This window comes from Anabrus simplex, chromosome 1, assembly GCF_040414725.1.
Source record: "Anabrus simplex isolate iqAnaSimp1 chromosome 1, ASM4041472v1, whole genome shotgun sequence".
NCBI classification, from domain to species: Eukaryota; Metazoa; Arthropoda; class Insecta; order Orthoptera; family Tettigoniidae; genus Anabrus; species Anabrus simplex.
The window spans coordinates 775800236-775817336 of NC_090265.1; the positions used below are offsets into that span (position 1 = coordinate 775800236).

General features: G+C 39.2%; 1 protein-coding gene and 1 long non-coding RNA gene across 2 annotated transcripts in view; one reads left to right on the forward strand and one right to left on the reverse strand.

Annotated features, from left to right (window-relative positions):
* Window positions 1-17101, forward strand: part of LOC136856921 (neurotrimin-like) — a 471685-nt gene that overhangs the window by 439333 nt on the left and 15251 nt on the right. Inside the window, exon 7 of the mRNA XM_068231048.1 lies at window positions 13096-13233. Within this exon, the coding sequence (XP_068087149.1) occupies window positions 13096-13233 (138 nt within the window). The remainder of the gene's footprint in view (window positions 1-13095; window positions 13234-17101) is intronic.
* Window positions 6441-8053, reverse strand: LOC137496977 (uncharacterized). The gene is made up of 3 exons (XR_011017553.1): window positions 8005-8053; window positions 6597-6695; window positions 6441-6495 (listed from the first exon to the last, which is right to left on the reverse strand). It is a non-coding gene; the product is annotated as an uncharacterized lncRNA (long non-coding RNA).

The window sequence follows — 17101 nt, forward strand, 5'->3', positions numbered from 1 at the left end:
AATATCGCCGCCCGATGCTCTTCTTTTCTCTTTTTTGTAATGGCTGATCACTGCTGCCAACCTGCCTGGTTACATATTAAAATCACCAGACATAACCATAACAAACTAACCTCAATGTAAACACCGATAATGAATGTGTCCCTACCCTAGTAAATGCTAAAAGTTAAGATAAAATAAATCAAGATATTCATAATTAAGTCGGTTTCCACGCTCAATGAGGAATTAAGGAAATAAACACACTTTCTCACTCAAATTAATGTTACATGTATCTGTCTTTATTTTGATATACAGTAGGCGTACTAACCATATTCTTGAAAAGAGGGGCGTGTTAAACGATACAATTTATTTAATAAATCTTTGCAGTGTGATTTTCGAAAGTTCCAGACATCCAATGACTTCCCTTTCTTTTGCGCGAACATTTCCTTCTCTCTTCAATACCGGTAACCAGTAAGGAGAGAGATTACTGGGCATATTTTCAGCCTGCAGGCTGGTTATATCTTCAAGCTTACCCGGAAACATATAGGAATACTAATGTGCCAAGCTCCGTGAACGGAAATTAGGTCAGCTTTCAAGTTCACTGCGGATTTGAAAATAATAATGTAATAAGTTCTACTGCCAAAAAATTTCGTCCCGCAAGAGTTATTTCATGTACCGGTAGATCTAGACATGACACTGGCGTATTTGAGCACTTTCAAATACCGCCGGACTCGAACCCACCATATAAGAACACTAATGTGCCAAGCTACGTGAACGGAAATTAGGTCAGCTTTCAAGCTCACTGCAGAATTGAATATTACTTCTACTATCTACTTCTATCGTTTTCATATACGCCGAGGTGCCAGTATTTCGTCCCGCAAGAGTTCTTTATGTACCGGTAGATCTAGACATGAGGCTGGCGTATTTGAGCACTTTCAAATACCGCCTAACTCGAATCCGCCAACCTGAGCTAGTCATACATTCTCTCCTTCACTTGCTTAAATTAATTTTAAAAAATCCTGCCTTTATTCTGATGTACGCATTACTATAACTGCATTCTTAAAGGAAGGGGGGTCGTCGCCATAAGACCTAGCTGTGTCGGAGAGACGTAAAGCAAAAAAAAAAAGGAAGGGGGGAGGGAATATAGATTGTATAATTCATTGCGATTTCTGCAAGTTCAAGGACTTACCACATAAGACATATCTGTCCTTCCTTTCAATAATAATGCTAAGAGCTTTACATCCCACTAAGTACTTTTACGGCATTTGGCATTTGAAAAATATTTTCAGCTTACAAGTTGGTGTATCTCAAGCTTACAACATTACAGAAACCAATGTACAGGAGCACTATGAGTCAAACAACATTACCAGATTTTTACATATACATTGCCTTAAATCACATGAAGACAGGTTGTGAGGCAAGAATGGGATAGGAAAGAGGGCTAAGATTTCAAACGTTTAAAATGTACATAAGCGTACAGACACAGCACTAGCCTGAAATGAAAATGACGGGCGAAAAAAAAATTCAGACCTGCCGAGTGTGGGGTTCAAATCCATCACCATCTCCTGATACCAAGCTCACAGCAATGTGATCAAACTGCACAGCCAGTTCACTCAGTTTCCTATGACGCGTAATAGGCCTACCACATGGGCGACCCACTTACCTGTATATGGATCTTCAGTTCTTCAATTATACATGTATGCAAAAACATTATGCACCTTAGTAAAAGGTACTTCCCTAGTTGGTTCTCTGATTGGTGCACGTATAACAAATATGTTTGGGAAGAAATACTTTTATTTTATATTTATTTATATCATAAAGAAGTAATGTTGTCATAGCAAAAGGAATATGCAACGAAAAAATGAATCCAAAGAGATAAACATTATTTACTGTATTAAATATTAGTTTATTTACATGTTAAGCGATATGTAGCAGTAATAATAATAACAACAAACATGTGCAATATGGAAAAAGGAAATAAATACAAGTAAATATAAATATAATTTACAACATTTAGAGCCATTCCATGGTCACTGAATTACAAAGCAGGGGTATGAATAAACAAACATAATAAACATGAATACTAATATTTAAAAAGCAAAAAGCAAAGTCATCTCCGTACAAACCATGAAAGTCATTGGAAGAGTGGAAGGTGAAGGCTTCCACTATCCATAACGTTGGCACTTGGTGGAGTGGAGTGGTTAGCTCTACGCATGCCGCCCTTGCCCCCCAGTAGTTAACCTGGTACTCGTTTATCATACGCAAAACATTCCTTCCAAATTACGTTAAACCCCTGGCACTCATTATTATTATTATTATTATTAAATTGCAAATGGGAAATATCCCGGTGGCAACGGTCACTTACAGTAATGTAATAATAAAGTAAAGTTAACATAATTACCCAACAACAACAAACAAAAAAACAAACAAACAAGCAAAGAACAAGAGTACAAGAAGCAAATATATGGAAGGAAAATATTGCAAGCATTACTGCTAGTTTAATATTCTAAATCGAGCAACATCATATACAAATTCTCACACAACTTAAGTATTTATAGTGCTTAACAATATTATAGGTTGACCTTACTACTAGCTTACCATTATAAGTGATAATAAAGTGAAGTTAAACCGTAATTACCCTACAACAACAACATTACAACAAGCAAGAAATACTACTAATTTAACTTTCTAAATCCAGTGTCATTATATACATATTCGCACACAACGTAAGTATTTCCAGTACTTAACACTACAAATTACAATACTACAGACTGAACTTGCTACTAGCTTAACACTACAAGTGATGATAAAGTTAAAACCTACTACCCAACAACTACAACAACTCAAGTATCGGTACAAAAAGGAATTCCATAAAAAATATTACAAGAAATACTACTAGTCGTTTTAAATCCAGCATCATGTACAGTTTCACACACAATTTAATTATTTCCACTATGGCTTACAAAACTATAGATTGAGCTTACTACTAGCTTAACGTTACAAGTGATAAAAAATAAAGTTAAAAACATTATTAATTAACCAAGAACAACAACAATTACAAAAACATGAGTACAGCAAGCAATTTCCTGGAAAGAGAATACCACAAGTAAAAACCTCCCAGTTTCACAATCGAATCCAAGCAGAAAATCACAAATTCAGTGCCCATAATTTACAACTTTTACTTTTCACTTTACACAAACACTAATGGTCTTCTTAAATGACTTGATACCAGAAGGGAATCTATCAAAGACTGCTGCAGGTAATTTATTCCAATCCCTTACGATCCTGTTGACGAAGGAAAACTTGCCCACATCCGTATGCTGGTTTTTATGCTTATGATAATTTCTCGATAAGTATGAGGGAGGTTCCAAATTATTCCTAATACAACTCCAAGCAGCCCTTTCCGTATAGCTCTTATAAAGACCACACAGGCGAGCTCTAGTTCTTCTAGATTCAAGACTTTCTCAATTAATGGTATTCCTCCTATTCCCAGTTACGAAACGCATCGCTCTTCTTTGAACTTTCTCTAGGGAATTTATTAAACCCATCCTGTACGCATCCCAGCATGCAGATCCATATTCGAGAATGGGCCTTACGAAGCATTTATAAGGTTTATTTAAACCTACTAGGGTGGTGAACACATAAATAAGAATTCTAATGAAAGTATTTTCCTTCTGGACCTTCATGTCAGATTTTTTTTAAACAAATTTTTTTCACTATAATATGATTTATCTATAGAGCGAAACCGCTATGCAGTGTGCGTCTCATAGCTATCGAGATGGAATTGGTAATGTACTATGTATCTGTAGAGCCTATATACAAGACTTTTTACAATTACCTCTAAAGTGACATTTCAGCTGTGTGACAACGCTAAAAAGACTATGGACTTTGAGATTGGCATTCCTGAAGAGGGTTTTCTGCACTTTCCCATTTTCACACATTGATTCAAGAGTCTGTATTCTTCCGAAAACCACTGATAGGGACAGGTTTGGTTGTGATCCACCGAAAACAAATTATAATGACCGGTTAGGTTGTGATCCACCGAAAACCACTGATTGTCACAGGGTTAGGTTAGGTTCGACAGGAATTGTACTCGAGCGACTGTTGTCATTGAAAGCACTGCCGTGACGACTGAAGGCAATAAACATAAAACTGAATCCATTGATCTACAAAGTTTTCATTCAGTAGATACGCTAGGAACTGGCGAACCAACACCGTACCGGTACATACAAAGTTTACAGGAATCAACAAAACAGGATATTAATTCGTGGTACTCACTGTTCTTTAAAGAGAAGAAATATCCAGTCAACAATAGCTGCAGTGAACGTGGTTTTTCACTATTATTGTCCGGCCCCATGGCTAAATGGTTAGCGTGCTGGCCTTTGGTCACAGGATGCGGGTTTGATTCCCGACAGGGTCACGAATTTGAACCACCGTTGGTTAATATCTCTGGCACGGGGGGCTGGGTGTATGTCGTCTTCATCAACATTTCACTATTATTGTGTAAAATAGAAACTTACTAGTTTTGACAAGTACAGTATGTTCAACAGCGACTCATGAATGATGACGGGCAGGATGTCCAACCTCACTAATCTATGTTGACGATGTATTTCATGGTAAAGACAGCTGCCTCTGTGGATCAGTGGTAGAGTGACGGCTTCCGGATCCCAAGATAGCGGGTTCAAACCCGGCAGAGGTAGTCGGATTTTTGAAGGGCGGAAAAAAGTCCATTCGACACTCCATGCCGTACGATATCGGCATGTAAAAGATCTCTGGCGACACATTTGGTGTTTACCTGACAAAATTAATTAAATCTCAGCCAGAGACGCCCAAGAGAGTTTCGGTATACTCGGTCTGCCATCTAGTGGGCCTAGAATAAAACGGAACGTCAAAATTGACAAGCAGACAGCCAGATGGCGTCAACTTGAAATGTCTACACACGGTAACTGAGGCCATACGATTATTATTATTATTATTATTATTATTATTATTATTATTATGGTAAAGACGAATTACTTTGCAATGCTATCTGTTTAATGGTAATGTACTATGTACCTGTACTAATGTTGGCTACTGAGTGCATGATTCGAAGCAGTGTATCGATTCATTCAAGTGTCCGAGTGAATCGATTCACAGGAACGGCAAGCTCACGGCACACAAATCATGCACAATCACGGCTCAGTGAGCCACATGACACACACGGCTCCTTATCGGCATAATGGACACTGGCGGGGAGCCGAGCTTCCGTTGCAGCGAGACACAGTGAATCATGGCACACTGAAAGAATCGTGCGTAGTCACGGATCAGTGAGACACAACACACACACGGCTCATTATCGGTACACTGGACATTGGCGGGGAGCCAAACTTCCTCTGAAGCAATACATACAGAGTCATGGTACACTGGAAAAATCATATGCTACAATGGACTCTCGAGCTCAGCTCATTTGAAAATAATACCCACTCGCATTCACTGTCCTCTTCTTACAGGAAGTTTTAAATAATAGATGGATTTATTTGCAGTGTTAAAAAGATAGTCAGAACATAATTCCAAAATACCTAGCTTGTAAGTAGGTAGGCAATTAGGTTATTCTAATTACCGTATTAGTTTAATCAATCAGTATTTTTATAACTAGTTGACGTTCGACAATTACTTAAACTCAGCTCTCTAGCCTCCACGCCTGTCTGAATGGCTCAGACGGATGAGGCGCTGGCCTTCTGAACCCAACTTGGCAGGGCCGAGCTCAGTGCGATGGCATTTGAAGGTGCTCAGCCTCGTGTCAGTAGATTTACTAGCACATAAGAGCTCCTGCAGGACTAAATTCCAGCACGTCGACATCTCAAAAAAACCATAAAAGTTGTTAGTGGGACATAAAGCCAATAACATTATTATTTAGCCTACCCTATGACTATGAGTTATGCTCATGACCACTCGAAATTGTCTCAGTTTGTATGTCGCATCATTGCACAATGCTTCAATAATCAAATCACCAGGTTACCGGTATACGTGGACAGTGAGTATGTAAGTAGACTGATGCAATAGCTTAAATAAATTATGTTTAATCAGAAAACCAGTGGGCTACTGTCCATCTCGTGTAGCCTATACAAAATATGACGATTAAAAAAAAAGCCTCTGCCGATAGAAAAAGACATTTTCAAAGATGACCCAGTTAGTTGGCCGACTCGACAATCTTCTTCTCAGTGTGTTTCACTTCATTTCTCCACATCTCTGCTGTCACCTGTAGAATATATTGAAGTATCACAACCTGACAAGTATATTATAAACTCCACTTGCCTATATACAATAAATAACATTTCCACTTGGCCTACCTGATCAAGAGATTCTTTCCACACAGCTGTAGCTCTGTCCAATCCATGACCAGGTCTTGAAGCCACTGTTTTGTTATAATACTGTTTTGCCACAGACCATGCAAATTCGATGGCATTGAAAAATGAGTGGTACGGAGGAAATCGTAGGACAGTATGGCCTTCACTGTGCAGCATCTCGTCAACAATGTACCTGGTTTTAAAGAAACAGAGAAATATTATTATGCATACATGAAAGTCAACAACATGAATATAAACAACATTACCTAAACTTATGTTTAGGTGCTTCTGTACCTCTTTAAGTGACTTCGATTCATATTACACAACCTTTGCAGCTCATCTTTTGTAGCATAATCTTGATTTCTCTTCAAGTTTGTAGCATCAAATCAGCACCTGTAAGAATTTTAAGTTTTAGTTTGAAGTTATTTCTTCTAAAAAAAAGTATTCCCTAAAAATATGAGATCCTCTTCAAGGATAGGCCTATTAATTGATAAAAAATGTGATTTCTGTTGAATGATACAAAAAGATGTCTGATTTTAAGTGAAACAAACTACTGTGTAGCAAAGTCACCTGATGATGAAGTCAATGAATTACTACTTACATTACTTTATCCTAACATCTCTCATGAATGTATTTCCATTAGTAGGCCTATATCTGGATTAGAAGTCCACGATCACTTGCATTAAAGATATAAGTATAAACACCCATTTCAATACCTTAGAACAAATGTAATTGCTGCGAACACTGAACCTATATCAGGCAGTAAGAAATAAGAAGCTTGGAAGGTGTTCAACAGTCAGATATCAAGCACCGATTCAGGTGGAGATTGTCGAATGCAGAATAAACATAATAAATAGGCCTGCAATACAAGTAATTTACTGATACAAATATCCAGTAATATTATATGAAAATACACTGGGGAAGTTTTGATTGAAGTACCTCTCTAAGGTTAATCATTGGCCTAAAGTGAATACCTGCAAGTCTTTTTAATAACGAAGAGATCCCTTCACAGTGGAGAAGTCAAAATCAAAAACCACGTACAGAACCCAATGAGCGGTAAGTTATAATGCCACTACCGATCTCGTGCCAGTCAATTTCAATCAATCGGGCACCACTGATCTGCACTTAGATCAGTCGCCCAGGTGGAAGATGTAGTTTCAGGGATAGGCCTAGTCTTTTCTTCAATAATTGGAAAGAATTTGGAAATTTATTGAACATCTCCCTTGGTAAATTACTCCAATCCCTAACTCCCTTCTTAAAAAAAACAAAAATATTTGCCCCACTTTTCATCCTCAACTTTATAATTGTACTATGAACTTACATACTTTTAAAATACCACTGAAACGTATTCGTCTACCAATGTCATTCCACACCACCTCTCCACCGACAGCTCGGAACACACCACTTAGTCCAGCCACTCGTCTCCTTTCACCCAAGTCTTCCCAGCCCAAACTCGACAAAATTTTTGTAACGCTACTCTTTTGTCAGAAATCACCCACAACAAATCGTGCTTCTTTCTTTTGAACTTTTCCAGTTCTCAAATCAAGTAATCCTAGTGAGGGTCTCATACACAGGAACTGTACTCAAGTTGGGGTTTTATCCCCCTTTACATCCGTACTATAAACCCTAAATACCCTCATAACTATGAAAAGAGAGATCACCTCACTATAATAAAATGAAGTAAAATAAAGTAAGAACATACCAGGTACAAAGCCATCTTTCTTTCCAGCATGAACAATAACCAGTCTTCCTCCCTCAGACACAGGTCGACGAATTACTCCTTGAACATCATGTCCAGATTTGTGTGGTTTCTTCCAGGAGTATGTGGGCGACCCTGAAAGAGAAATGCACATTTGAAACCAAAGACACCTGATGAAGATAAATTATTCTAAGATTTTTAAATAAAATATAACATATAACATATATATTCACCACTACCCTGTAAGAATACACACACAGAAATATATTACATACACATACACCGTACGTCAACAGGAATACACAAAGGTTAAGTCTACAAACCGTATCGAAGTCGACACAAGACATGGTATAGGCCTACATGATTAGGTTAGGTTAGGTTCAGAATGAAATACTGCTCCATTTGAACTGATTGTCATTATGTCAGAAACTTATCATAGAAACAAGATAAAAACGAACACTTACCCCAGTTAATAATGAAACTCTTGCCATTAGCTTCGTATCACTGCGACTGATACCTTCTTCGTCGTAGTTCGTGTTTCAATTGCTCGTAGCAATGTACAAGCATTTCTTGACCTGATGTTTGTAAAGGACGTAACCTTGCTTTCATTTTCGGAGGAGTTCTTGCAGATTTTTCTTCCTTCTTAGACATCCCAATCGAATTCTGTTCGTATAAGTATGGGACGAAATAGGAACGTAATTAATAAAATGTTGTGCTCATCATTTCACACAAACTATGTTATTAGATGCATTATCCGAACATGCCACAATTCTACTTACCTGGTATTAGCCAAATAGATATACAATCCCACAGAAAAAGAAAATATTCTTTAAATATTCTCGCAAATGTATCATTAGTGACTTTAATACCAATGCGGTGGCAACACGCAATTCACGCTAGAACAGTGATTGAACGTTGCCAACGTGCCAGATTAACGGTAAATGTAAGACGTCGTATCGGCAAGTAGGGTCCCTAAACTGTATGGTTACCGACACTGAAAAAGACCCAACAGCAAGAAAAGTTACTATAAATCAATACTTTAATATTACAGGGGAGAAAGGGTAAGGTTGCACCCTTAGGGTACGTCCTTACACGGGGACGACTATACAATTGGCTTTACGTCGCACCGACACAGATGGGTCTTACGGCGACGATGGGATAGGAAAGGGCTAGGTTTAGGAAGGAAGCGGCCGTGGCCTTAATTAAGGTACAGGGTGAAAAAGGGAGACGACGGAAACCCATCTTCAGGGCTGTCAACAGTGAAGTTCGAACTCCCGAATGCAAGCTCGCAGCTGCACGCCCCTAACCGCATTAGTCCTTCGAAGAATTGCGTTTACCTTTCTGCTGAGCTAAACGGCGGCAAACTGACCGAAATTTTCCGAAGTGCTCCGATTATTTTCTTAGAGCGCTATGGGGCGAAACACGCAACTATTGCTCCGTCAGAAGCTAGACTCTTGTGAATCTTCCTCGCAATTAGTCTCTTAAGAGCAGTGTATAGCAGCCATCTTGTACACTCCTATTCCGCCCCCTCCTCCTCACCTGACGGGCATTTCGTATGACATGACTCTACACCAGTTCAGACAATATCACAGGTGGGAAGTATACTTTCTGTGAACATAATAAAATAAACTAGAAGTGGTAAGAAAGCTTCCCATTGGCACAAGAAAATAAATACCTAGGTGGTAAGTATACTTCCCACAGCCTGTTAAAGGTAACTATTAACAATAAAACCCAGTAGTCGACCGTCAACCACACTCATGAGCACACGAGTTTTGTATATGAACAACGCTTGCAGTTCAGGGAACGGAATGTTGGAATTTCAATCAAGTCCTCACCATGAGGTAGATTTATGTTCCCTATTGACGAGATTCCACGTAACCGAGAATTCAATTGTGTGAAAATTCAGTGTTTTTTTCATCGTCACCTGCACTGCAGTGTTGCACACAGGTGGATACTTTAAAATTCACATTGCATTATATGATAACAGCCAAGTGTTTCCTGAAGTTGTCTGTCTTGAATTAGATACAGTAAAAGTGTTTTTTTAAAATATATTTTATTGTCAGAGAAGTAAATATTGGCCCTCAAGAGTCACAGTATTATAAAATTTATCAGAGTTCATATAAATTGATCACTTAATGTTATTATTATAGCTGCCTCTGTCGATCAGTGGTGGAGTGTTGACCTCCGGATCCCAAGATAGCGGGTTCAAACCCGGCAGAGGTAGTCAAATTTTTGAAGTGCAGAAATAAGTCCATTCCACACTCCATGTCGTACGATGACGCCATATAAAGTATCTCTGATGATACATTCGGTGTTTACACGACAAAATTAATTAAAATCTCAGCCACAGAAGCCTAAGAGACTTTCGGTTTACCCTATCCGCCATCTAGTAGGCCTAGAGTAAAACGGAACGTCGAGATTGACGAACAAGCAGCCAGATGACGTCAAATTAAACTGCCCGCACTCGGTAGCAGAGGTCATATTATTATAACTAAATAATCCCGCCCCTTGTCCATGATTGTTCAGACGTCAAGTGTATACCATGGTTAGCAAGTTCAAGTCCCGTAGTCGAACAAAAATTCACCGTCAAAATGTTGGCCGGCAGGGTAGGACCGTTGATGGTGTACAATATCTAATCACAACATTGTGTGCCGAGAGTCCGGGTTCGAAACGAAACCTCACCGCAATTTTCATATGGAGTTGTTGATGATTCATCCGTCGGTTATTGAAGAAAGATGATTACGAGTATTGTGACGTGAGGATAGGAGATATGACAGGATGGTGCCAACAGCAAGGGTGGTAAACGTAAGGAACAGTGGATGCATTGTGTTGAAAAGAGCCTGGCTAGAAGAGGTTTCAGTGAAGACAGCGCAGATAATTGTGGAGGAGAAAGTGCATACGAGTATACCCGTGGGCTGTATAAAACATACCGTAGTTTAGAAATTCCTGTAATAAAATTTGCATTATTATTAGATCCGAAAGGTCAAAGATTAATTTTTAAAAAGTTTCAAGGTAATTGAAAATACGAACGAAGTTAATTGCTAATGGGGTGCAACAGTAACCATTAACCGTTTCAGATGTTGTGGGGTGCCTGAGGAGGGTAATATTTGCTAGATTAAGAGACATGCCAGTTTAGTTTTGAGTAGCATGTCTTGCTTGCTTACTAAATACTGAGCCCAAACCAAACCAAACGGAAACCCATGGCGCAACAGTTCCGAAAGGCCATGGCGTACCAAGCGACCGCTGCTCAGCCTGAAGGTCTCCAGCCGTTATTTTGGATTTCCGGACCGGGGCCGCTATCTCACGGTCAGATAGCTCTCAACTGTAATAACGTAGGCTGAGTGGACCTCAAACCAGCCCTCAGGTCCAGGTAAAAGTCTATGAGATGGCCGGTGTTCGATCCCGGGGCCTCCGGGTACGAGGCAGCACGCTACTCCTTCACCGAAGGGCCGGCAAAGATGCTAAGCTCGGCGATTTAGAAAGCATTACCACATGCGGAAAGTGGCAAAAACCTAAGGCGACACCATAATGATGCATGCGAAGCAAGATTAAGAGTGGGCTAGTTTGCCATTGCCTTCCTCAGTAAGCCACAAAGTCACAAGCTGCCCTTCACAACATCCAGGTGCACTACCACCACTCAAATCTCGGCAGCTTCCGTACTGGCGCAGCCACGAATGCTAAAGGTCTCTGTCACTAAAGCAAAGCAAAGTCATCTCCGTACAGGCGATGAAGGCCCTTGGAGGGGTGGAAGGTAAAGGCTTCCACTAGCCGCAACCTCGGCACTTGATGGGGTAGAGTGGTTAGCTGTACGCCCGGCCGCCTTTGCCCCCAGGAATTAACCTGGTACTCATTTTCGGTGTAGGCTGCGTGAACCTCAGGGCTATACGCACCTCCGGAAGTGGAAATCCCGTTTCTTAAATTTTACGACTTCCGGACGGGGATTCGAACCCATGTCCTTCCAGGCGAACCGAGCACGCTTTTACCGCCTCGGCCAGGCAGCTCTTTCTCTGTCACTAAAATGATGCAAAATACGGAATCCATTAATAAACAGCGACTGTGAGCCAGCATTCCGTATATAGCGGGCTCGAAGCCCACTGTCAGCAGCCCTGAAGATGGTTTTCCGTGGTTTCCCATTTTCACACCAGGCAAATGCTGGGGCTGTACTTTAAGGCCGTGGTCGCTTCTTTCCTACTCCTCGCCTTTCCATGCCCTGCCAATTGTAAATAATAATAATAATAATAATAATAATAATAATAATAATAATAAAATTAAAATATTTTTTATTATTTCGGATGATGATGTTGAATGGTACTAGGGAAGTCAGCTGGCGAAATAACGTAATAATGTCAAGTTGTGTAAATAATAAGTTACGTTTGTAACTGGGAAAGTGATGACATATCCCTACATTTGGACCATTAGGTTAGAGTCTCTTTGTCGTTTCCTTCAGTTAACGATTAGCATATTTTGGTTAGGAACCCGGGGAGAGTTTTGTAGTATCCCGCGTTGGTCTCATAAAGTGGAGGCGATGACATGATTCATGTGATCGCGCCCACAATTGGTCCATGACCATAAATAGTCATTGTGTTCACGAGGGTCGAATTGAAACCCTCAGAAATCAACGGTTCTACCATCCAAGTGGATGGGTGGTCAAAAGTGTAAAATATCATGTGAAACTTTCAGGAAGGATTTGCCAAATGACCGGCAAATTAAGGATCAACGAATTTTGTTGTGTGTAAATTTTTAAACTTCAATAAAATGCTCCTTTAGCATTTGCAAGGAAACAGTTCCAGGTTCTTGTTCTTGTAGCATAGTAAACCCTTGGTGACCGTTTGAATATCCGCCCCCATTCCTAGGACGGAGCCTTCATATTTTTCCCTTTGATCTGATTTAATATATTTTTGTGTGTTTTACGATGGGGCTTAAAGTTAATGATTAGAGTGTCCCGTTCAACCCTGTAGTACTGATTTGCATACTCATTCAGTTGCTGATCATCGGTGATTACGAGAGGAATATGATATTCATTCATTCATTCATTCATTCACGTTGATCGAAACACGTTGTGACATGACCTAATGTATGTGTTCTTGTCCACAGTTCCTCCTATGATCTGGATTCAGAACCAGCTGGTGGGGGCACACGAGGGTCAGCAGATGACGCTGGAGTGTCACTCGGAGGCCTACCCCAAGTCCATTAACTACTGGACGAGGGACAAGGGGGAGATTATAGCACAAGGTGAGCAAATGAGGAAATACTATGTGGTGACGACTCATTGTATTAAAGTTGTTTATACTTGGTAAAAGCACTGAATCTGTTAAGAATGAATTAAATTTCAACGTATCTGAAGCAAAATAAACTGAAAGTTAGAGCAATATTATTCTAAACAAAGATCTAGGTCAGGGATGGCGAACCTGTAAGACGCGTGGCATTAGGTGACAAGCGAACATGCTTCGATGGCACGTCAGACAACATACTAACATATTTTAATGTTTTCAACATGAAATAAAAAGGTCGAAAATCTAGCAACATTGCATATTTTATCAGTACTCTTCAATAAAGGAGTATATCTCAATTAATTCTCTTGTCATATCTTTTACAAAATACATTGGATTAAAGAAAAAATACTTTTTTTTTTTTCAAAATTCACCCGTTTTAATGTAATTGTCAAGTGATCTTTGCGAAACAAAAACACGAGGCATTCAGTCGAACGGATTTATATGTACTGCAATCTAATACCTAAACGAAGTCAAATGAGGGGTTTCATGATGATTTTAAAGGAAAATATCCGATGGAACACTAGACATTGAAAAGTAATAATCAGGACACGCCGGTCGATAAAGGTTTGCCATCCCTGGTATAGGCTCAAACCTGTTTGATTCTTCTTAAGTATACAGGTGGGTTACAGAAGCGCAATCAGGAAAATCACAATTCTGTGGAGTGTGGTGACATTTGTTTCCATTGGTATGGAGCAATTGTTACTCATTGTTGATCCAACAACGTTTATCATTTACTCTGCTTAAAATATGTCCAGAACAGCGCATACACATTGACCACAAGCTACCAGAACGACACAAATTTATTGTTCGAGTGGAGTGCAAACAATTTGAAATTTCTCATCCACATTGAGCATTAACAATTTGAATTTGCTTATTCACACTGAGCACAAAGAAATTCACAATCAATCAATCAATCAATCAATCAATCAATCAATCAATCAATCAATCAATCAATCAATCAATCAATCAATCAATCAATCAATCAATCAATCAATCAATCAATCAATCAATCAATCAATCAATCAATCAATCAATCAAGCAAGCAAGCAAGCAATCAATCAATCAATCAATCAATCAATCAATAAATCAATCAATCACAATCAATCAATCAATCAATCAATCAATCAATCAATCAATCGATCAATCAATCAATCAATCAATCATTTATCTGTATTTACAATAAAAAGCAGGTCACCCAGGTAGCAGATTTCCTATCAGTTATTACATACTCTTTAGAAATTTATCAGTCTTCCTTGATCAATAATTCCAATCCTTAAATCCACTTCATGTAAAAGAATGTTTGTCCCAATTTACCCCTTTATCCCTGTTCCGGTATATCTGTGGAATAGCAGAGGTGAAAGAAGGTGCTGGGGTGAATGGGTCTAACTACACAATCAAAGTTAATTAAAAACTGTAACAAAGGTTATATTTTTCTCTCTTTTTAAAGAAACAACAAGTAACAAGGTACCAGTAACAACAATTTAAGTCTAGGAAAGACAAGATTGGCGGTATAAACAGAACTTGGGCTTCAAGCCCTCACTTTACACTTCCTGAGCGCTCAGCTCACACAACACATATTTACCAAAGGGCAGAAATCCCCTTCATACATGGAACACTTACTCCCAACTTTTAATATCAAGCCTCTCGTTTACCACAAATAAAACAGCTGACCCGCTCTCAATTTTCTGAGCCTATTAAAGGCCATAACAGACTTTACAATTAACTGCCCTCAAGGCACAACTTACAAGGAAACAGGGGTATCTTGTACCCAACTTACTGGGCCTTAGCAGAAAAGAACAGGTTAAGCAAATGGCCCAAAATACAAAGATGAATGCAGGCGTGTACTTGCACTCCTACAGGAAACTTCTTAAAACCTAAAAGGCACTAGGCCGACGAAACAGGGGCTATTCCCAAACTATAGAGGTGACTCGTATAAGAAATTTTTTAAGGTATTACAGAAGGGAAGAAAACCAGTTACCAAACCTAGTCACCTCAAACCAATATAAACGGGAGCTCGAGAGGGTAAAGCACTCTCTATCCCCGAATTGCAGTTACAGATTTAATGAAGTTTCTGCATCAAACGGCAAAAAAAATGACATGTCGGAAAGATAGTTTACATTGTAAGGGGATTCGGACCTTTCCCGAGGGTTAAACTGCTGAGCCAGCAAGAAATAAAGATGTTAAACGGCCATTACCTTATTGAAGAGCTGCTGTCTGATGAAAGAGGCGCTTCCCGCCTCCTGCTACATGTCCATACACTAGGTTAGAAGTTGATGAAATGGCGGAGAGACAAGAAAATAAGCAGTTTTTATACCCTCGGGGAAAATACGAGACCTTTCATGAATAAAACAGCCACACCCACTCAATTTTATTGGTCAGTGTAGACGGTACACTCAAAATCGAAGAAGAAAGACACGATTGGTCAAAAATTAATTACAGAAATTCTGGATTGGCTCAATTCAAAACTGGCGGAAAGAAAAGATTAATATTGCCAACCCACAAATGAATGAACGAAATTTAGTAAAGAGAAAACTTATGAATACAAAATTTCTTCAAGAAAGTTCCTTCAGTTCGCACCAGGGTGCATGATCATAGTTTTCTTTGTAGAGACATCTATAAGAGAATGTCCACACTTCTTGATCAATGGAAAACAAAACAAGTTGAAATCCACACAGTATTGACAACTTCGTAATCACAAAATTTATGATAGTGACATCTTCTGAGAAACTTATGAGTTGATCCAGTTTTTAAAGTTCAGAGTTTCTCCTGTAGAGGAGGATTTATTGGCGCAAGATTTAAAACTGCGGCGTAGGGGTGTACCACCCGGTACAATCCCCATTATGATCTCTCCTACGTTTGAAAAATCCACGAAGCTTATTCGTCTACTAATATCATTTTAGGCTTGTTTTTTCGTTTGTTTCTTGTGCTGTTTGTTGTTTAAAGGGACCTAACATCTAGGTCACCGGTTCTCATTCCACACCATTTCCCCACTGACAGATCGGAATACCGCTTTGTCGAGCAGCTTATGCCAACATTTCCCTTCACATGCTTACAGACTTCGGACTAAGAATATTAGTTTATCAGTGTTGTTATGTTTAAAAATTGAGCTCACAATTAAACTGTCCGTAATAGATATAAGGAACCATCATCATCATCATCATCATCATCATCATCATCATCATCATTTCCCAGCTCCAGTTTCCCGGGTGTGGTGTACAAGTGCTCAGCACTTCTTTCTGTCAGAGTACAATTTCTCTATGTCCTCCCATGGAAGAATCAAGACAGAAAAAATCAGGAAAGGTGTAAGGCAGGGCTGCTCTACCTCTCAACATACCGTTTTAATGTATTCATTGAAGAAGCCATGAATAAAATTAAGGCAAATACCAAAAGAGTAAACGTAAATAGGTACCATATCCAGTGCATTCGGTTTGCAGATGACATAGTAATTGTAGCAGACTCCGTGAAAGAGTTGTAAGATGCTGAATGTATTGCCATCAGCATTGTCAGATACACGCTTAAAAATTAATGTCAAGAAGACCGAGATATTAATTGTGACTAAATATCCTGAACGAATTCATACCAAAATCAAGTTCACTGACAAGATAGCGGAGTGGAGCAAGTCATCCAGTTTTCCTTATCTAGGAATCCAGATCGCCAATGACAACAGGTGCAGGAAAGTGATCAAGAGGCGAATAGCGCTTGCCAAACAGGAGTTTAGTAATAAGATAAATCTTTTAATCAATGCAAATTTAGATTTTGGAATTAGGAAGAAATTTGTGATTTATTTTGAATGGAGTGTGCTATTGTATGACTGTGAATCTTGGACA